The following is a 22,335-nucleotide window of genomic DNA, read 5'->3' on the forward strand; positions in this document are numbered from 1 at the left end:
CAGTAAATAAAAAAAATATATATATTGCATGATTTTTTTTTCCATTCACATTAATGTAAATAACAAATAATGGAAATAAATGCCGGCTTCATTTCATAAGACATGCAGCTATCGGACACAACAACTGTATCTGAGAAAGTGGTTTTGAAATCCTGCGTAAAGAATAATGTATTGTGTTTGTAGACAACAATCAATTACGCTCAAATGCTTCTCAAGAACAATAGTTTGCTGCTTGCTATAGGGTACTGCACGCCGCTAATGGGCTGTCCATAAACCACGTGGTCATTTTTTGGGACTTCTCAACCCCCCCCCCCCCCCCCCGCGTGGTCATTAGTCCATACAAAAATTTTTTTTCGTCCATACAAAATGGTCATTGGCCGACCCCCCCCCCTCATGGCCACGTGGTTTATGGACAGCCCCTAAGGTTGCAAAGGATTTTTTTCTAAGTTTTTGGCATTATTCCAGGAGCTCCTTATATAGTTTCTACAGGACTTCCTTGAAGAATTCATCTAACAATTTCTTAAGGAGCTCATCTAGCAACTTTGTAAGGATTTTCTCATTGTGTTCTTTATAGGTTTCCCCAACAGGAGAAGGATAACATTTCCACAGGAATTCCTACTGGGAATCCCAGAAAAAACTTTTGAAAACATTCCAAAAGGATCAGGAGGAATCTCAGAAGGAAACCCTGAAGGAACTTCCAGAAGAATTTCGGAAGGATCTCCTGGAACAATCTTGAAAGGAAATAGAGAAATATCTTAGAATCTTAGAAGGAAATATTTGTAGATTATCAGAAGGAAGTCCTGGTTTAATTACAGAAGAAAGCACGGAATAAATAATTGAAAGAATCCCGTAAGGAATTTTTGAAGGAATCCCGGAAATAATTTCGGGGAATCACGGAAGATTATCTGGATGTAACTCTTGATGAAATCTAAGAAAGAAAATCCTGGAGGAATTTCAGAAGCAGCTATGGGAGGAATCCGTAAAGGGATTTCTCGCAGAATTTTAAGATATTTTGGAGGAATCCTGGATGGAGTGAATGGAGGGATGCCGGAAAAAGTTACTGAAGGAGTTCCGGGGAAAAAAATCCTGGATAAATCCTAGAAGGAAGTCCTCGAGGAATCCCAGAAGAATCCCAGCAACGCCTGGGACGGTTTTGGAAAGAATACCGGAGGGGTTACCTGCCGAGATTTTGGAATGAATATCTGAGTGAATTCCTGAAGGAAACTAAGAAGGAACTCCTGGAGGAATCCCGAAAGGAACTTCTTCCATCCACAAAGAAAGAAGTTCTGCTGGAATCCCAAAAGAAATTCCGGTTAAAACCCCTGTAGAGATGTCTAAAGAAACTGCTGGTGGAAGACAGGAGAAGAAACCATGAAATAACTCCTGAAGGAAAAAATGTATAAACTTTTAGAAAAACCTTAAAAAAACTCCTTGAGAAATCTCAGAAGGTGCTTTTGGAGGATTCTAAGAAGGAACTCCGGAATGAATTATTGGAGGGATCTTTGAAGAAACCCCTGAAGGAATACAATATGGAGGAATTCTCTAATGGAATCCAAAAAAAATCCTTGGAGAAATCCCAGAAGAAAGTGCTGGAGGAACTAAAAAAGGAGACATTCTCAAAAATGGGAATCCCAAAAGAAACTTCTTGAGGAATTCCAAAATAATCTGCTGTCAGAATTTTAGAAGAAACTCCTGCAGGGTCCTTCGAATGCCGTGGTGAATTTAATATTCTTCTATCTTCTATATATATAAAAATGAGTTTGACTTTCCTTTGAAGCAACAAAAGTCACGAACGGCTACACCGATCAGAATGAATCTTGCATGGTTAGATTCGTATTCATGGTGGCTGTGTTTATATGTAAAAAAAGTTAGGAAAATGAACTAAAAGTGTAAGAAAATAGACAAAATGCAGATTTTTCATGACCTGGGAAGGAGATCGAATTGAAACTAATCTAGAGTGCGGTGCTATTTTGAGTTCAACAGTTGTCAAACCACCTCAAGACGGCAAGACAAAGTTTGCCGGGACAGCTAGTCTATATCTATATCTTCTATATATATATATAAAAATGAGTTTGAAGTCCCTTTGAGGCAACAAAACTCACGAACGGGTGAACCGATCACGATGACTTATGCAGGGTTTGATTCGTATTCACGATGGCTGTGTTTATGTTCAGAGAAAGTTACGAAAATCATTTAAAAAGGTAAAAAAATTGTGAAAATACTGATTTTTCATGAGCCGGGAACAAGTTCAGCGTGATAAAAATGAAATCAATCTTGAGTGCGTTGCTGCGATGACCTCAACAGTTGTCAAACCACCACAGCTTGGCAAGACAAAGTTTGCCGGGACAGCTAGTAATATATAAAAATGAGTTTGAAGTCCCTTTGAGGCAACAAAACTCACGAACGGATTAACCGATCAGCATGATTCTTGCACGGTTCGGTTCGTATTTGTGGTGGCCTAGGTGGTGGCTGTGTTTATATGTACAAAAAAGTTACGAAAATCAATTAGAAAAGGATAAAGAACTGATTTTTCATGAGCTGGGAAGGAAATTAGCACGATCGAATTCAAACCAATCTAGAGGATGCTGGGTCATTAGGCCGAAGGTCATTAGGCCGAATGGTCATCAGGACGAATTGAAAGTTAGCCGTTGTTTTTACCTTTACCACCAATTTTTGCCAAAAACTAGTTTAACAATGAAACTAGAAAGAATAGCCTATGTTTTAAAGAAGGAAAAAATTATGAATTGAATATCAGCAGTTTCAGCGCCAAAAACTATTTTAGCAATGATACTAGAAAGAACAACCTATATTTAAAAGAAGGAAAAATTCATGGGTAAAATATCAGTAGATTCAGCATCAATAAAGTATCTTCGTGCCTGTCACACGATACACACATGCAAAATGGTCATTTGCAGAGGAAGCTCTCAGTTAATAACTGTGGAAGTGTTCATAGAACACTAAGCTGAGAAGCAGGCTTTGTCTCAGTGGGGACGTAACGGCAAGAAGAAGACCCCATGACCATTCGGCCTGATGACCATTCGGCCTAATGACCATTCGGCCTAATGACCATTCGGCCTAATGACCATTCGGCCTAATGACTTTCGGCCGAATGCCCTTCGGCCTAATGACCTTCGGCCGAATGGCCTGACACCAGGGAAGCATTATGAAACCTGAATGTACCTCAAAATTTATTCGTCAGAACCATATTTTTGGACCTCTAGATTCAGAAAATGTGTGGTTTAACATAATCCATCTTGGTTTTTTTTCATACATTTTTATATGGGACGAAATTGACCTAAAAATGACTTTTTTCGATATTTGTATGGAAAAAATCAAACTAGAGGTCTAGTAACTAGAAACTAGAGGTCCAAAGCTACGATCCTAGGGAATAACATTTGAGGTACATTCGGTTTTCATAATACTTCCGTTTGGACATAGCGGGTGGTATTGGGAGCATCAATTTCCGGTTCTTCGATATCAAGCAAAATGATATTGAGTCATTAGCCTTGGTGATAATCTCCACTGGTCGCACCTATGGTCTTGATGTCGGCGATCTGTACCTAGAAGTCGGCAATGTTTTCTTGCTATTGTTTTTTTTTTTATAATATACTAATAACATTCAAGTTAAAACTGAAATCAGAGCTAAGTTCGAGATTTTTTTTTACATGAAAATTTTGCTGTGGGGGGGGGGGGTGTTTAACAAGCTACGTCATTTATAGAGGGGGGTATCTGAATTTGTGGCGAAATGCTACGAGGGGGGAGGAGGGTATTAAAAATCGCTTTAAAAAAGCTACGTCATTTATGGACGCCCCCTAAAGGACGAAATACTGAGGGAAATGCCCAGGTATCCCACAGGTTCCGCTAACGATCGAGGATATTTTTCACTCCCTCGATCACTTATTCCTCTGCACGGGTCGCTTGACACCTTGAATAAGGGTTAGTAGTCCTTTTCTTAACCGGCAACTACACGTCTAACTAGCAGAAGGGGCGGAGTCGTCAGGCCCCTAGACTACCGTCGCTGCTACCACGTTCGGCTGCCTTCATTGCACGATTGTGCTGTCTCTCTACCGCTGATGATCGATTGGAAGACGTTCTACATGAATTCAGGAACAGGGATACAATTCCATCGGGTCCAATTCGTTCGTCCGAAGATAACCGTTGTGAAGAGCTGTATGCTGCAAGGACGTCGCGCAATGCGACAGGAAGTTACATCGTTTGCCTCTCGAGGATCGAATATCCTGAAATGGTTCTAGGAGAACTCAGCTCAATCACCGATCGAAGTTTTCTGAGCCTGGAATGCCGTCTTGGAAAAGTTCCTGCAATAAAGAACTCAGTTGATCAGTTCATTCACGAATACCAAAACCATGGCCTTATGAAGAAGGTGACAGAGCCTGATGATTGTATTTCACACTGCTACATTCCCCACCACGTTTTATTCAAGGAGCGAGCACGGCCACGAAGGAAGGAGTAGTCCTCGACACGTCATGCAATACCTCGGCCGGCTACTCCTTTTACGACGCGCTCCTGGGTGGATCGGTTGTCCAGCAGAACCTGTACTCCAACTACTCGAGGTTCCAGACGCGAATCATGGTTGTCATAGCAGATGGGAAGGCAAGTTTGCACCATTTCGAGAATTTATCATTCCTCCGAATTCGTCATCACACCAGTTCATCAGATCCCACGCTCCATCTTCTGTGAGATGTGAAGATCGACAACCTCCCCGCTAACCTTATAACCAAGCGCAAAGTTATGGCATACATCGCTCATATCTTCGACCACCTGCAAGGTCCAGTTATCCCGAAAGCAAAGCTTTTCTTCCAGCATCTGCGGGCACTCAAAAGCAGGACAGTGTCTTCTGCAAATCCTCAGCTGTAATGGAATCTTTTCTACACTACGCTATCCATTCTCTACGAACTTGAGTTCCTCGTCTGATGATTTCTCCCGACACCGACAGTATTCAGCTCCATTTTTTCGCCGATGCATCCTCCGTACAGAGTCGGTGGACGGCATTCGAGTTCGCCTTCTGATGTCGAAGTCAAAGGTTGATCCCTTGTATAGGGGAAACTGGGTTGACTTTTTCTCTTTTTCCCTTTTTTTTTAATTTAACTGTAACTTTAAGTAAAACACAAAACTAGATCCGTTTTCCGTACAGAATGGTAGGTAAACATCTATTGCAAGTTTATACACAACAGAAGGCCTTTAAATTACTGTTAAAGTTTTCAAAACTGTGTTTTTTGGAGGTATGTCTTATGATGTATTATTCAAAAATGGGTGACACTTGATTCTGGTCAGATTCCAGTACAGTGCTACAGAACACCGGGATCTCCAGTTAGCCTAGTGGTTAAGGCTATGGATCGCGAATCCGGAGACGGCGGGTTCGATTCCCGAAGAAGAAGAAGCTACAGAACACCACGTGTATCGACCACTGGAAGCACATCGCTGCTCCGAGAATCCTGTTTTTTTTTCAATTTTTCTAGTGAACTCAACCCCACTCGCTGGTTGCGAGGCCCGTCCTGGCTCTCCCCGGCTCCGGACTGCTGGCCCATGACGATCATCGAACAAGTAAACTATCCCGCGGCGTTCGAGGAAGGCCGCAAACCCCAGTTGTGGCAATGATGGTCGCCGTGCAAAATTGGGGAAATTGTTTCTTCCAGTATTCCCGCTACAACAAGTTACGCCGTATAGTAGCATTCTGTAGTCCACGGTGCTCCATTTACCGTTATTATAAAATAAAATATACCATCAAAACCTAAAACGCCATTCTCTTTATTTATCTATCCTACACCTCTGGACAAATTTTTAAAATCATCGTTGGGCGAAATTTGGAATTACGCCATTTTAAAGGGCCTAACCTCTAAAATATCGAGTTTTCTATAGAATAACACCACATTGCACAACAGAATCTAACTCATGAGGCATCAATAACAAAAAAAAAATATCATGAATAATATTGAAATTTGGTTGTATGCATCCATATAAATATCGGTGTGCATTTTCCATCAAAATTGGTCATTACGTCAATATACGGTAGGTGTTCTTAGAGCCTATTGAAAACAAACATTTCATCGGTGTTACAAATTCAATAAAAAGTATATTATATTGTGATTCCATATGTCTATAGATGTTCATATTATTCTCAGTCAAGGCGAGCACCAACATTTGAAAAGGTCGTAACTGATCTTCAACACAATATTTTCTCCCATAGCTGTGGATCGTATCTCATCTTTCCCAGGACACCAACAACCACTATCGGAAAGAATTGCATTTTCTCCGTCCAGTAGTGCTTGTACATTGCGTCGGAGAGATGAAGGTTTGGTTGCGGTAAACAGTTTCGCCTTTTTGAAATGTTGGCACCGATATATTAAGAGCGTACACTGTATATACATCAAATCTGCTTTAAAAACAATAGTCAAATATGGGCAACCAGCAATTAAACAAAAAGGTATACGTTCATTTCATTTTCATTTATTTAGTTAACATCAAATTCATGATAATACTGAATCAACAATTTGCCGCCATAATACTCGATTTGCAGCTGCAGCTCTCCCCTCGGTCACGCCCAACACTCGCCAGATCACGCTCCACCTGGTCCGCCCATCGTGCTCTCTGCGCTTCACCCCTTCTTGAACTAACCGGATGGTAAGCAAACACCAACTTTGCAGGGTTGTTGTCCGGCATACTTGCAACATGCCCTGCCCACCTATCCTTCCAGCCTTGAACACTTTCTGGATGCTGGGTTCGCCGTAAAGTGCAGCCAGCTAACTACGTGGTTCTTCCTTCTCCATTACACACCATTCTCCTGCACGCCGTCGAAGATCGTCCTTAGCACCCGTCGCTCGAAAACTCCGAGTGCTTGCAGGTCCTCCTCGAGCATCGTCCATGTCTCGTGTCCGTAGAGAACCACCGGTCTTGTTAACGTATTGTACATGGTACATTTGGTGCGGGGGTGAATCTTTTTTGACCGCAGTTTCTTCTGGAGCCCATAGTAGGCACGACTTCCACTGATGATACGCCTTCGTATTTCACGGCTCACGTTATTGTCAGCCGTTAGCAAGGAACCGAGATTGACTAATTCTTCTACCACCTCGACAGTATCCCCGTCTATCGTAACATTGCTGCCAAGGCTTGTCCTATCTCGCTCAGTCCCACCTACCAGCATGTACTTTGTCTTGCCGCTTTCATCACCAGTCCGACCTTAGCTGCTTCACGTTTCCGGCGGGTGTACTGTTCTACCACCGTTCCAAATTATTATTATTTTTATTAATATTTAAGACACTTTACCACTTATGTGGCATTCGTGTCTGAATCCGTTCCAAATGTTCTGGCAATAATATCCATGTCATCCGCAAAACAGACAAATTGGCCGGATTTCGTGAAGATTGTACCCCGGCTGTTGAGCTCGGCTCGTCGCATAACACCTTCCAGGGCGATATTGAATAGTAGGCAGGAAAGTCCATCACTTTGTCGTAGTCCCCGTCGAGATTCGAATGAACTGGATAGCTCACCCGAAATCCTTACGCTGTTCTGCACACCGTCCATCGTTGCTCTTATCAGTCTGGTAAGCTTCCCGAGAAAGCTGTTCTCGTCCATAATTTTCAATAACTCTGTGCGGTCGATACTGTCGTATGCCTCTTTGAAGTCGATGAACAGGTGGTGCGTTGGGACCTGGTATTCACGGCATTTCTGGAGGATTTGCCGTATGGTGAAGATCTGGTTCGTTGTCGACCGGCCGTCGATGAAACCGGCTTGGTAACTTCCTACGAACTCATTTACTTTAGGTGAAAGACGACGGAAGATGATCTGGTATGGCACTTTGTAGGCGGCATTTAAAATGGTGATTGCTCGAAAGTTTTCACACATTAACTTGTCGTCTTTCTTATGGATGGGACAGATTATACCTTCCTTCCACTCCTCCGGTAGTTGTTCGGTTTCCCAGATCTTAACTACTAACTGGTGCAGACAGGTGGCCAACTTTTCCGGGCCCATCTCGATGAGTTCTGCTGCGATACCGTCCTTACCAGCCGCTTTGTTGTTTTTGAGCTGGTGGATAGCATCCTTAAGGACGAACGGGACGGTCGAGGAAATATCCGCCATTGCTCTGTTGCTTCTAAGATGGTAATCTCAGATTCTACTTCATATTTTGCAACAAAAACCTATCATTGTGTATGCTCACTTGCAGTGCATATGCTGATTGGTTTTCAGTATCTTCAGTGCGATAGAACTCGAGATTACCGTCTTCAAAATCGCGAGGCAAATTGTTAGAAAGAGAGGCAAGATAGGAAAAATAACACGGCGTCCCGTTTCACCTTAACTTCCCTCAGCGTGGGAGTTAAAAAAAGACACTACACCGTCTTCAACCAGAGGTTGTACAGACTGAACAAGCACTAACATATGACAACGGACAACCCACATAACACCCAGTGGCCCAGTGGAGAATTTTCCGTTTGACGAAAAGTTTTCCCCGACTGGAGCGGGAATCGAACCCACACTCCGAGGCTTACGAAACGCCTAGATGACTGACGCCTCTAGCCGCACGGCCACGAAGCCCTCCGTGCCTACATTCTCTTCGCCATTCAGGTAAAAAAACGGAATACGTCTTGTTGCCAAATATATTAAGTGATCCCGGGCAGAGTTCAAGTACTGACGATCAAAATGTGATATTGGTTTGTTTGAGATAAGAGGTAAAAGTACTGAAAATAATAGCAAAAATTTGTTCTTGAACCATCTGACCAATAGCAAAATATGATATTTGAAGATCAATCAAATAGCTCACTGCTATTGGTTAGATCTTACCAAGAGCTAAATGTGCTATGGTGATGATGTTCCAGGAGTAAAATTGAGATATTTGTTTCAGTACTTTTACCTCTTATCTCTAACAAACAAATATCAGTTTTTGTTCTCCATATCAAAATATGCTATTATTGAGCTTTTTCCCTCTGTTCGGGATGAGAATAGAAAACCAAAATATCGAAAGGCCAAAGGACAAAAAGTCGGAACAGGCAAGAAATAAATAAAGCATAATATGCTGGGTGAAAATTCTTTCTTCTTTCAAAATATGTAGGTAAGACCTTTTGTCCCTACTAATTTTAATTGAATTTTACTTTTGATATTTTTTTTTTGCAATGTATAGTAGGTCGAAAAAAAGTAATTTAATTTAATTTGTAATTTGTGATTTTATTAAAAACGATAACCTGCCAGTATACACTTTAAATGAGGTCAAGGAAACTTACTTATTTTAATATTACTTAGGATACATAAAAAATAACAAATTTAGCTACGTTAGAACAAAATGAAACAAATTAACAATATATCAATGGATAGTGAAAGTTGAATAGTAAAATACTGTTTAATTTGGATTTTGCGCAAGCCGTTTCACGGCTGTCTTGAAGGTCGTAATTGTAGGCTTCTGCTTAACATCTGTCGGTAGGTTGTTCCAGCAGGCGGCTCCAGCGACAATCAAACTTTTGCCGCTCGATGTTGTGTGCCTCGGGATGATAAGGGAACGGGTTCGTTCCATCTGACCATGCACAAGATGATCTTGGATGTATCCTGGTAGGTTACCATCATATCCCTGCTTCATAAAACAACAGGTTCGCAGGTGGTAATTGGCTGGCAGGTCGTGTCCCAAGATGCTATTCCGTACGGTGCCCGTTGAATCACGACGACGTAGGTTGTACACAAACCGTACAGCAGACTTGAAGCATCGGTGGAGTTGAAGCTTGAGTGCTGCAGAAAGGCCATGATAGTAGACTATATCACAGTAAGTGAAAATAGGCACAATCACCAGTTTATGTCGGGTTGGCATGGAAAGAACGGCAGCGAAACGTCGAAAAGTTCTAAGAGTGTTATAGACCTTTTGTACCACCGTATTGACTTGGTGGGACCAGGTCAAATTGTTGTCAAGGTGAAGGCCGAGGTTAACCACTCTGTTGGATGGCGGAATAACCTCTCCATCAAACACTACATCTGTTTGAGGTCTGACTGTCCCAGTCTTACTGAAAACGATCATCTGGGTTTTCTTTGGGTTTGGATACAACCGGTTTTGTTTTGCCCACTGTGCAATCGCATTTAGGTCTTCGTTGATGATACGTACCAGACGATCGATGTTGTCGATGGGTCCAGATATGTAGATCTGGAGGTCATCAGCGTAAAGCTGATAGTTACATTTCAGAGTGGTAGGGAGATTGTTGATATATAGGCTAAAGAGGAGGGCGCTTAGGCAGGAGCCTTGGGGCGTTCCGTCGGTAACCTCGCGAACAGCAGACATCTTATCACCAACACGAACCCTCTGGTGTCGTTCTCCTAGAAATGATGATACCAGGTCACATGCAGTTCGGGAGAATAGAAATTCTTCGTTGAGTTTGGTGCGTAGCATGCGGTGATCCACGCAGTTGAATGCTAGTGAAAAATTCGGGTTATCCATGTGTTCAGAAATCTGACCAAGCAGGATCTTCTCTAACACTTTCGAGACTGCAGGCAGAACGCTGATGGGGCGGAAATCCTTCGGCGTTGTAGGATTGGATGTTTTCGGTATCGGCGTAACGATGGCGGTTTTCCACAGAGACGGAAAGGTGTGAGTTTCGATAATTGTGTTGAAGAGATGGCAAAACAGCGGAAGGATGAAGGGACACATCATTTTGATAAAAGATATTGGAATGTTGTCGGAGCCAGCGGCATTCGTCTGAATCTCAAATATCTTCCGGCATACTTCTTCAGTGTTCGTGTTACGAAAATTGAACTCCATTGCTCCATGGTCAACGGCTGTCCGATGAAGCGGCTCTGTTGATGTACAGTTTTGGTTCCTACTCTGAAGCTGGCGATGTCCATCCGAGAAAAACCTGTTAAGCTCATCTACGTCAACTTCATCAGAGGGAGAACACTGCTTCGTCGAGTTGTGGATGCCCTCTCTTCTGAGGTTGCACCACAGCTTTTTGGCAGGAAGGTTGTGGTCAAAATGAAGCTCGGCGTATCGTTTTTTGGCCTCGAAGATTAGTGAGCTTGCTCTGTCGCGCTTCCTGATAAACTCCTGCCACTGTACATCACCTCTTGTTCTGTTTGGATTACGCGAATACAGCTTGAAGGCAAGGTTCCTTAGCTCTATCGCTTGTTTGATCTCCGACGTGATCCACGGGGTACGTTTGTCTCTAACGAGGATGGTTCTCTCGGGAGCGTGTACTTGTAGTAGGCTTTCCAGTTCGGAAGTCAGCAGTTCGGTTTTCGCGTTGACATCGGTTGAGCCGTAGTACCGTTGCCAGTCAATCGCTTGGAAGTCGCCTTGTAGCCTTAACGTATCGATGTTCCGGAAATTCCTAACACGTACTGCCTGTGGGGGTGGGCTCCGGACTCTGATGTCTGCCAGGAGAAAGACTAGTTCGTGGTCAGATATAGTTGTGGGGACCGCTTTCGATTTTTTGATTAGTTGGGGACAGTCGGTGATGAGAAGGTCGATAGTTGACGATGATGTATCTGTTATTCTTGTAGCGCCCGTAGGTAGAACAGATAAGTTGAATGACTCGTTGATTTGCCGCAGTGCTGCTAGGTTACTTGAGACGACAGATGCTGCAACGTTAATGTTGAAATCTCCTACTACGTACATCCGGTCAAAACCGAAATCCAACATCTCGATCAGAACCTTCTCGTAGCATTGACTGAAGTGTTGGTTGGAACACGATGGATTGTAGAGGACGCAGACTCCTAGATTGAGATCATTAACCTTAACTTGGATTACGAGATATTCGACCCTCGCAGCTATCGGGAGAGAGGCGTCATGTGTAGACCTGATGACCGGGGTTGCTTTCAGTCCTTTTTTAACGTATATTCCTACGCCACCACAAGACTTTGTGCCGCGGCCTCGACCAGCTGGCAACGAGTGTTTGATGAAATTATATGCTGGAATGCGAACGGGACCTACAGGGGCAGATGATTTGAGCTTGGTCTCAGTCACGGCGAAGAAGTGGTACTGACTATTGTCCAAAAGAAGTTTTACACCGTCGATGTGATGTTCGAGGCCTCTGACGTTCAGATGGCCGATGCGTAGGTTAGGGAAGTTGGGTCTTGTCATTTGGTAGTGGGAGTCGTGAGGGAGCGTCAGCGTAGAGTTGTTAGCAGGAAGAGGAAGCGGATGCATCTGCAGAAACTGCATCAAAAAAGATAGAGGAGTTGTTTGGGTTCGATCCGGTAAGCCGTATGAGCTGCTCCACACTGCCGATTGGGACATATTTCTTTTCATTTGGCAGCAGTATGGATACGGAATCGTTTCGGATGAAGACTGATTTCACTAGATTCTGCTGTTTTAGACGCAATGCCAGATTTCGGATTCGGAAGGTTTGCAACGATAGGACCTCGTTAATCGTGAACCGGTATTCGAGTGGTGGGACGTTCCGAAGTTTCGACAGGTTGGCATCCTTGTGCTTCTCGAAGTATCTTCGGAGAACAGCATCTCTGGAAGCTTTGTTGTCAAAGACAACTACGATAGTTGGGCTGATGGCACGGTCTGCCCATTTCGAAGGTTTCACTTTTAAGCGAAAACAGCTGGTCACGTTGTTCTGTAGACGATCCATACCGAGAAACGTGAAGACACTTCCCACAATCGCACGAACATTTTCGCCTTCGGAATAGGGTACCTTATTGACAGCTAGTCTGCACGCGTTAACGGTATTCGAACAAGTACTTGCCAGTTTCGCCCCTGTTTCAATCAGCTCGAGATTTTCGCCTAACCGGTCCAATAGTAAGTTCCGAGCAGCAGCCTGGCTTTCAAGCCGGTCGCAATCATCCAGTTTACTTCGGAGATGATCGATTTGTTTTTTACTGACAAGCTGGATGTTCTCTATATCTTTTTGGAGCTTCGATATCTGCGACGTAAGGTCACAAATTAAGTAAAATATGTAGAGACAAAAGGTCCTACCTACATTTTTTAAAAAGAGAGAATTTTCATGCAGCATATTATGTTTGATTACACTAGTTTATAGCATTTTTGAACTCGATAAGCTGATAATCATTTTTGATGTAGAATCATGCCCTGAGTTCGAAAACGCGAAGGAAAAAAATTACAGTAGAGCGGATTTTTTTTTTCGACTTGTCATGCAAGGTTGATGATTTGAAATCGACTTTTGTTCAATTTTTAAGCAAAGTTGCTCTCTTCACACATCTCATTCTCCGTAATCCATGCTCCAATTAATCTGAATTTCTTACTGTAATTCGCCTACATATGATATGTCAAATAAACGTTGAGAAACAATTTTTAAATTGTTTTTTTCTTATTGAAAAAAATACATTTCTTCATATATTTTTGGAAATTATGCTAAAATTTAAGGAGATCGTCCCTAAAACTCGCCAATATCTTGAATTTCATCAATCTGACGCAAAACCTGCATTCAGATGATCGAATGATATTATATTCAGCTTTTAATTAACGGAAAAAGATTTAAAATTGGTTGAACAAAACACTACATATTTGAATTTCAGTAAATTCCGTATTTTAAAAAGTTGTTAAACTCGATTTTGAGCTAAAACTCAAAAACTGCTCTACTTTAAATTTTTCGAAGCACGGTTTTGAAATCAGTAATAAATAATAAATTGTACTTCAAAATTTTTGGTCGTTCATAGAAGTTCACGACTTTCGTTTTATTTTGTAAACTAGTGTCATTTGAAGCCTGTTTCGACTTTTTGTCTATTAGCCTTTTAATGTTTTTTTTGTTTTCTAACCTTTTTTACTTAAACCCTTTGGCACACAGACATATTTCTTTTTGTTTTATTGTTTTTAATGCAGATTTGCTGTATAGAGAGTGTACGCTCTTAATATATCAGTGCTTACATTTCAAAAAAGCGAAATTACTTGCCGGAACCACGCCTTTATCTCTCCGACGCAATGTACAACCACTACTGGACGGAGAAAATGCAATTCTTTCCGATAGTGGTTGTTGGTGTCCTGGAGAAGATGAGAATCTACAGGGTGCGGCAGGAAAAAATGCGAAAAGTTCAAGGCACTATTACACGCTAAATATGGGATATATAAAAATGGACGGGACTTCACATTAGGGTTTTTAAAAAACTACTTGTTTCAAATTTACCCTAATCCCATCACTTTTATTATGTTCTTGTTTATAATTTTACATTTCACACTTCCTAACACTTATACTGGGCCAGAAGGGCTTTCAACTGACTATTAGACCTATCGATTCAAACGTTCACTTCCAACTGACTGATCGAGCCAGACCAGACCGAGGGCACACCTGTGTCCTCCGATTGAGTTCGATGCTTTCTCGATGTCAGCAAAAGTTCACCGGATGGCAACTGGCCTGGTTGTTCTGGGTTGCGTTGGATGGTCGGTGTTACTGTGCGCCGGTATCGATTTATCGTGTCATCAATATGCTCGGAGTCCAAAGGGTATTCTGGTATGGGGGTTATGCTCAGTGTCTCCAAGGGTGATACTGCTTTGTCAGCATCTAGTCCACGATAGGCGGATACCTGAACATCGTGGGTAGAGCCTAGGGATGTCCATAACTTCCCCCGCCTTAGTTTGAACCGTCTCGGTTCAATATTGTTTGAGAGCTTTCCAACGCATTGTTTGCAGGGATCCGTATTGTCAGCTTCATTTTGAGTTTACGAACTTCTCTCGTAAGAAAAGCGAAAATTACTGCTACGAAGCATGTGATGAGAACTATTCCTACTATGTTGAGCACTTTAGGTGTTTGCTGTTTCTAAGTGCTCCAGCTTATGACGATTCCTAATGTGCAGTTGTTCCATATAGTCAATGGATTCTGGTTCTGCCTGTGACTCATCTACGCTAACTGAATGTAGGGGTAAGATGACAGGTCTGGATTCTCCTCTGAATGTTTTGCTGGTAAAGGTTTTTCCGTTGAGGGTGATGGAACAATCTCTAAATGATATGAGAAACGTTCCTGTTAAATTCCTCGGACCATATCCACAACTGTTTTGCATCGAAGTCGGATCAACAGAGTTTTTAACTAACAGTCCGAGATTCTCGATTTCCTTTGTGTCAGGTTTCATTGGAGATCTAATGAAGGTACAATTACCCGTATTTCCTCTTAGTAACTCATGTAAGCATCCGTCATTTGAAGTGTTAAACAAGATCTGGACGTCGCAGATGATGCTACGCTCGATGTTCATGCATGGATGGGAAATTAGGTAAGACTCATTGTTACCAACAATGGCTTTTGTTGCATTTATCGGTATGATTTTAAACTGTCGTGGAATGGCTTCTATTTGGAGTTGCACAAATTCTCCTTGCCTGAATTTAGGAATTTTTATGAGTAGGATTATGTCTGAGTTATTGTGGAATGCTATGGGTTCCAAAAACTCATAAACTTGGTCATAGCTGTTAATCACCACGCCTTGTGACTCCAACAGATTCGTTGCAAATTCTAGCTCTGATGGTTGTAAGAAAGCCTTTGAAATTAAACCCAACTTGGACAACTGAATGGCCTCGAAAATTGTAGACAGCTGCTGGTTGATCATGTCGATGTTGAAGATGATGTTGTGTAGGTGCAGGAGATGTTCCCATTCGACAGGTCTGTCTAAGCTCAGTCTTGTCTGTTTAATGATGCTATCTATTTCCCTAGACTGTCTATAAGCTTGTTTAGTAATATTGTTAATCCTTTCCTCAAACAATTTATTAATTTGAATTTGTTCATTATTCTCTGTTACTAAAAGGTTATTTGAATTTTTAAGAATTTCAAGTTGGTTTTCTATTTTTAACAAATCTTCATTATCGAGATTCCCTGTAATCATTTTTAAGGTGGACCCAAGAAAATTAAGAGATCGTTTTGTTTTTCTACTTCTAGCGGTTAAATTTTCAAGGATAAAATAAGCCTGACTCTGCTTTTGTTTAAGAATTTTAACTAGTTCTGCTATCTTTGGGTTTTCTTCAATGTTCAAAATAATGGATTCATACTGCTTGAGAACGACGGTAAAGGAAAATAAATTAAATCTATGGAATAGTGTGTGAGATCCTTCTTTTATAAAGACTGAATTAGTCTTGAACGCAACTATACCGGGATTTTCATTAAGTTCAAGGATTTCCAAGTAAGCAGAGTAAATAGGATTGAAAAACATCATAATTGTAAGACAAAAAAGTATCGGGTGTTTGTGTGTCATCTTCGAGCTGAAATGACAGGAGAAGAAGGGAAAGAAGACAAAAAGGTGCAATTAGTTCTACGTCGAAATTAAGTTTTACGTTTACGTTTTAATTTTGTTTTGTGGACTTTTCTCCCATTCTCGTCGATTATATTTGACTCTAAATTATCTTTGACTTGTATTTCTCTATACCTCTCTTGGTGCTTCAAGTTATTCCTTTTTCTTTCGAAGACCGTTTCATTTGGAAGGAAGTTTTCAGGATCTTCTCTGTTTATGTTCAGTTTTTCTAAGTCTGAACGTTTTTTCTCTAATTGTTTTTGAGACAAAATCCTGTAAAATTCCTCCTTCAGTCTTATTCTTTCGTCGAGATCTTCGGGGACAGGGTCCTCGTTTCTGAAGCCAAAAAATAACTCTTTTGGAGTTAACTTTGTTTGAGAGTGTATTGAGTCATTATATATGGAAACTGCAAGATTAATTTTTGCCGTTTCGGACAAATCTTTAGTTGAATCCTTCATACTTAAGATGTTGTGCAATTCTCTAATAGTCCTATAGACGATTTCCACAGTACCATTCGAAGAGGATTGTCCAACACTCGTATAATGGTACTCTACATCGTTTTCCTCGAGGAATTCTTTAACTGTTGTTGAGGTAAATGATGCTTCCTGATCCATGACGAGAAAGGAAGGTTTTCCAACGTTAGCGAAGAAGTGGGTTAGTGCTCTTAGAATGTGTATAGTATTCCGTGTTTTAATTGGGATAGCCATTGTTAGTCTGGAGAACTTATCACAAAGTGTTAGATAATTTCTATTTCTGATTATGAATATATCCATATGAACAATTTGCAACGGCCTGGATGGTGTTGCTGTTAATTGGAATTTTTGTTTATATGGTCGCCTTTCATACTTAGCCTTTTGACAAAGTTTGCAGATGTTGATGAACTTTGAAATTTTGCTCTTCATTCCTGGGAAAAAGTACCTTCTTGAGATGTGTGCCTTTGTCTCAATGATACCTCTGTGGTTCGCGTTGTGTTGCCGTTCGATGATCAGGTCCTGTTCCAGCTCATCTGTTACGTCTTCTAACAATCTTTGTGTCCAGAAAATTTTTAATGATTTTGCTCTTGAAAAGTAAGTTTTATAAATAGTTTGCAGCCTATTAGGGATACTTTCGCTACAATAAAGACCGGTAGCGCATTTCGTCGAAGCGTATTCCTTAAGAATATTGATCAGGGCTGCTGGACCAAAATGTACCTTCTTTATAGTTATTCTGTGGAAGTTTTTAAATGGGGTCAAGGATTCACGACTATCTTCATCTGTCTCTAAAAGTACAATCTGATTTCCAAATCCGTTAAGGGGTCTTTCCGTTGACGGGATGAAGTCGTTATCGTCAGTGTCCGCGGAGTGTTGTGTCATGTCATCGCTGGAGGTAGAGTTGGCGTTTACTTCTGTTTTATCCTCAGGGTTAATACGAGACAGTGCATCTGCATTAGCGTTTAGAGTACCTTTCTTATACTTGATTTCAAATTCGAGCTCTTCGAGAGCTAGTTTCCAGTGTAAAAGTCTCCTGTTCAGATCATTTTTCTGCCGGAGCCACACAAGTGGTTTGTGGTCGGTTCGAATTTCGAAAGAGGTTCCGTAAATATATGGTCTAAAATGTTTCGTTGCCCATACAATGGCCAACAATTCTTTTTCCGTGGCAGAATAGTTGCATTCTGCTTGATTCAGCGTTCTAGAGGCATATGCAACGGGATGCTCTTTGCCATCTTCGAATTTCTGAGACAAAACGGCTCCTAAAGCAAAGTCGCTTGCGTCAGTTTCAAGAATGAATTTTCCATTGAAGTCGGGGTATTTTAGAATAGGGTCGCTCGTTAGTAACTGTTTGCAATCATTAAAACAACTAATAAATTCTTCGTTGTGGACAATTTTTGTATCTTTTTTCAAGCACCTGGTTAGAGGTTTCGTTAATTTTGCAAAATCTCGAATAAATTTTCTGTAGTATCCAAGAAGTCCTAGGAAGCCTTTGATTTGAGTAGTTGTTTTTGGGATTGGCCAATTAAGGATTTTTTCAATTTTATTTGGATTGGGTTTAATGCCATCTTGGGTTACTATGTGCCCCAAAAATTCACATTGTTTCTGAAGAAATTCACATTTGTCAAATTGAATTTTAAGGTTGGCTTGAGCAAGCCGTTGAAGCACTTTGTTAAGGTTATCGATGTGGTGCTGTAACGAGCTACCAAAAATAATAATGTCGTCTAGGTAAACTAGGCAACAATTTCCAATGAGATTTCCAAGAATGTGGTTCATTACGCGCTGAAAAGTTGCTGGCGCGTTTTTTAATCCAAAGGGCATGCGGATGAATTCGAAGTGCCCTTTCTCTGTACTGAAAGCAGTTTTCGGCCTGTCTTTTGGATGTACCTCAATCTGGTGGAATCCAGATTTAAGATCCAGTGTAGTAAAATAGGTACTACGGCCGAGCCTGTCAAGGATTTCTTCAATTCGCGGGATGGGGAATTTATCATCGACAGTCTTTTCATTTAATTTGCGGTAGTCTATGACGACACGCCATTTCTTTTTTCCGCTTGCATCCAGTTTTTTTGGAACAATCCAGATTGGAGATGTCCAGGGGGAAATAGAATTTTGAATAATACCGTCCTCCAACATTTCGTTGATTTGCTTCTCCACTTCAGCTTTATGGACATGAGGGTATCGGTACGTTTTGGTATGAACTGGAATATCATCTGTAGTTTTTATTCGATGTTGAATTGCAGAAGTGCAAGACAACTTTTCTGAATCATTATGAAAAATTTTGGAATTTTTAGAAAGGATTTTCAGTAATGCAGATTTTTCTTCGTTGTTGAGATGATTTATTCTAATCATTGTTTCCAATTCAGAAGAGGGTATGTGAGACGCTTGATAAGAATGATGTGAATTCATATTGTTAACTTCTGCTACTTGAATAGTTTTTGCTGGCTTTGTCCAATGGAAGGTGACAGATTTGCCAAAGTTTCTTATTGGAGCGTTTACAAAACCATTTTCTGCTTGGTACAACCCAGAAGGGATTACAGCGTTGGCAATTTGTATGTCGTTAGGGAGGTAAACGTTGCCATTATTCTGTAAAACGGGTAGTTTGATCATTCGCGTAGAGTTCTCTGTCAGCGTAATCTGCGAAGGGCCTAATTTCCTAATTTGCATCGGGATTGTTTTGTGGGGAAGGATTATTTTGTGGTTGTTCACGTCGATCAGTGCTTCGATGTCGGAGAGGGTTTCGTATCCAAGGATTCCGTCAAAAAAATTGTGGAAATTTAAAAGGTAGAAGGTAACTTTTTGCTTGAGGCCAAAAATTGTCGTGATGAATTTTTGATCGGCCGCATGCCGTCCTGAGCTATTAGAAATTTTGAGGGTTTTGCATTTTAGCTGTTTTGATTTTGGAATCAGGCTGGGCGAAATGAAATTTTTGTTTGATCCACTATCCACAAGTATATTTGCGTCCTTACCACAAATGTTCATTATTACGTAGGGAAGTCCGTTGATTGCATTTAAGTCAACGATCTCGGATCGAGGCCTATCTGAAAATTTACACTTTGTTCACTGACTTCGTCTTCACTATCGTCTTCGCTATGTGTGTCATGTGTATCGTCGTCGTTTTTCTGTTCAGCGTCATGATTGTAAACTCTGGAACGTAACGACGGGTCTACTTCCATGTGTGTCATTTTCTGTCTGTCGGATAGCGGTTTGTGTCGTGTAGATGGGGTGTCTGATTGCTTGCTAAATGGTTTATTGGAAGATTTGAAATTTTTGCTACCATGGGGCTGTTGGTCGAATGCAGCTTGTGTGTGGGACTTCGTCTTCTCAGCGTTTTGGAACCGACACAGGAATGCGTATGCATTCTCCAAATCACTGGGTTGTGCTGTTTGAGCATACCCAAAGTAGGGTTTACTAAGGCCGTTAATAAATGCTGCTAAACATTCTTGTTCAAGGAAATGATTAATAGCGTCCCAATGGTTTGCATAAGTTGGATTCTGCTTTGCCAAAGACTTCATATTAACCATTATTTCCTTTGTTTTCTTATAGTAAATATGTAATGATTCGGTCATTTTAAGTGACCATAATTGTGTCTGGTATGTAGCAATATTATTGCGATCACCGTAGACACTTTGTAGGATTTCCGCTACTTCGTCGAAGGTAGTGGGGTTTCCGTTTACACATATCATATCGCGGGCTTTGCCCTCGATTTTGTTGATCACCGCTTGTTCGTACACGGCAAATAAATCCGGTGCGACGTGTGGTCGGCATAAATTCAAAGCTCGTCTTGCTGTATCAAGCCAATGACTGAGCTGTCTTTTATTCCCGTCGAATGATGGGATCATTCTTATGGGGTCTGGAATTCGAAAGAAGTCCGTGCGACGGTCCTCCACGACGGGGGCTTGCCGCTGTTGTTGCAACTGTTGCTGTTGCTGCTGTAAATTATTGTTTTCGACTTGAAGAGCACCAAGTCTGTGCTCCAAGTTTTGTATTTGGTCAAATATTGCCTGTAAATTAACTTGTTCCATGTTTCTTTCGTGGTACCTGAGAGGCTTAACTTTAGGAACGGGATTAAATCTACGCATACAAAATGATAGAGAGGTTGGGAAAAGAAAAGTTGTTTACTCACGGTTCGACACTCTTAAAGGGTTGAAACCCACCGATGCAGTTTTCGTGTCGGGCGGCGCAAATCACCTACGGGTTGAGGGATGGTTTCCAAGAGCCTGGTTCCTGATGATCACTGGAGATAGTCACTAGTTTCTTGCTTCGCCACGGGTTGGGCTAAGCGTCTACTTAATGCTGAATCCTGCGCAAGTCAGTTACACTTTTAGTCCTTGGTTACCGGCACGTCCGATGTCGTCAATTCGACACTAATTTTCGGTTTTCGCACTACTGTCCAATTACCACGGATCGGGTTTTGTCACTAGATTGTCTTCCAAAAACTAGCACTGCACGTAGAGTGTTCCGTACGACTGCGCCAAAAATGGACGGGACTTCACATTAGGGTTTTTAAAAAACTACTTGTTTCAAATTTACCCTAATCCCATCACTTTTATTATGTTCTTGTTTATAATTTTACATTTCACACTTCCTAACACTTATACTGGGCCAGAAGGGCTTTCAACTGACTATTAGACCTATCGATTCAAACGTTCACTTCCAACTGACTGATCGAGCCAGACCAGACCGAGGGCACACCTGTGTCCTCCGATTGAGTTCGATGCTTTCTCGATGTCAGCAAAAGTTCACCGGATGGCAACTGGCCTGGTTGTTCTGGGTTGCGTTGGATGGTCGGTGTTACTGTGCGCCGGTATCGATTTATCGTGTCATCAATATGCTCGGAGTCCAAAGGGTATTCTGGTATGGGGGTTATGCTCAGTGTCTCCAAGGGTGATACTGCTTTGTCAGCATCTAGTCCACGATAGGCGGATACCTGAACATCGTGGGTAGAGCCTAGGGATGTCCATAACTATATATGACTATTTTTTCATGACAGTGTACCAGTAAAAGTCTATATTCTAGCACTGCAAAATAAAAATGAACATATTTGATGTTTAACATGTGATAATGTAAGCCTAACAAAGCCTGTATCCACAATAATCGGGACACAGAAGTACGCCTGTAGCTCTGTAATGAATTGGTAAAATTGGCCAAATAATTGACTGAGAACTCTTTGGTGTAGGTTTATTATTTGTGCCAAATTTCATAAAAATCGAAGCATTACTTTTAACTGTGGATGAAAAACAAGCAGACGTGGTTTTAAGCATTTTGTACAATCATGATCAAGTTTCATTCGCATAATTGATGGTTCTTTTACGCTACAGTTCAAAGTTCTGTGATGATTATTATGAAATTTCGTTAGCAGTTATGATACTTATAGTGACACTTTCCTGCAAATTTCATTCACTTTTATCAATTGGTTTGAAAGCTACTGGTGTTGATAGGGATGAGTGTTAGTGAAAATTTTTCGTGTTTTTCATGTGCGATGTTTGCCTATTCATAACTTTTGAATTTCTCTGCCAATTTTCATGAAATGTTTACAGAAGGTAGTTGACTATGTGTATATTTTGCCTGCAAAATTTTATGATTATTGGTATAGTACTTTCAATAGTACAATCGGAACAATAAAAGATTGCTAAAACAAAAAGTACTGCACCGATTCACGTGAAATTTTGTAGGTGATATGAACACATCTTAAGATGTTTTTCTTTATTCTTCAATC

At 41.2% G+C, this 22,335-nt stretch overlaps 1 protein-coding gene across 1 annotated transcript; it reads right to left on the reverse strand.

Annotated features, from left to right (window-relative positions):
• Window positions 1–14,682: 14,682 nt before the first annotated feature.
• On the reverse strand, window positions 14,683–21,601 carry LOC134291348 (uncharacterized). The gene is made up of 2 exons (XM_062858982.1): window positions 20,743–21,601; window positions 14,683–16,123 (listed from the first exon to the last, which is right to left on the reverse strand). The coding sequence occupies exon 2, from the start codon at window positions 16,114–16,116 to the stop codon at window positions 14,683–14,685; it is 1,434 nt and encodes a 477-aa protein (XP_062714966.1). The 5' UTR covers window positions 16,117–16,123; window positions 20,743–21,601.
• Window positions 21,602–22,335: the final 734 nt, after the last annotated feature.

The sequence above is a fragment of the Aedes albopictus genome, chromosome 1 (genome assembly GCF_035046485.1).
Source record: "Aedes albopictus strain Foshan chromosome 1, AalbF5, whole genome shotgun sequence".
NCBI classification, from domain to species: domain Eukaryota; kingdom Metazoa; phylum Arthropoda; class Insecta; order Diptera; family Culicidae; genus Aedes; species Aedes albopictus.

Bases quoted from the DNA above. Each gene is read 5' to 3' on its own strand.
- LOC134291348 (XM_062858982.1), bottom strand. From the start codon at position 16,116: ATGACACACAAACACCCGATACTTTTTTGTCTTACAATTATGATGTTT.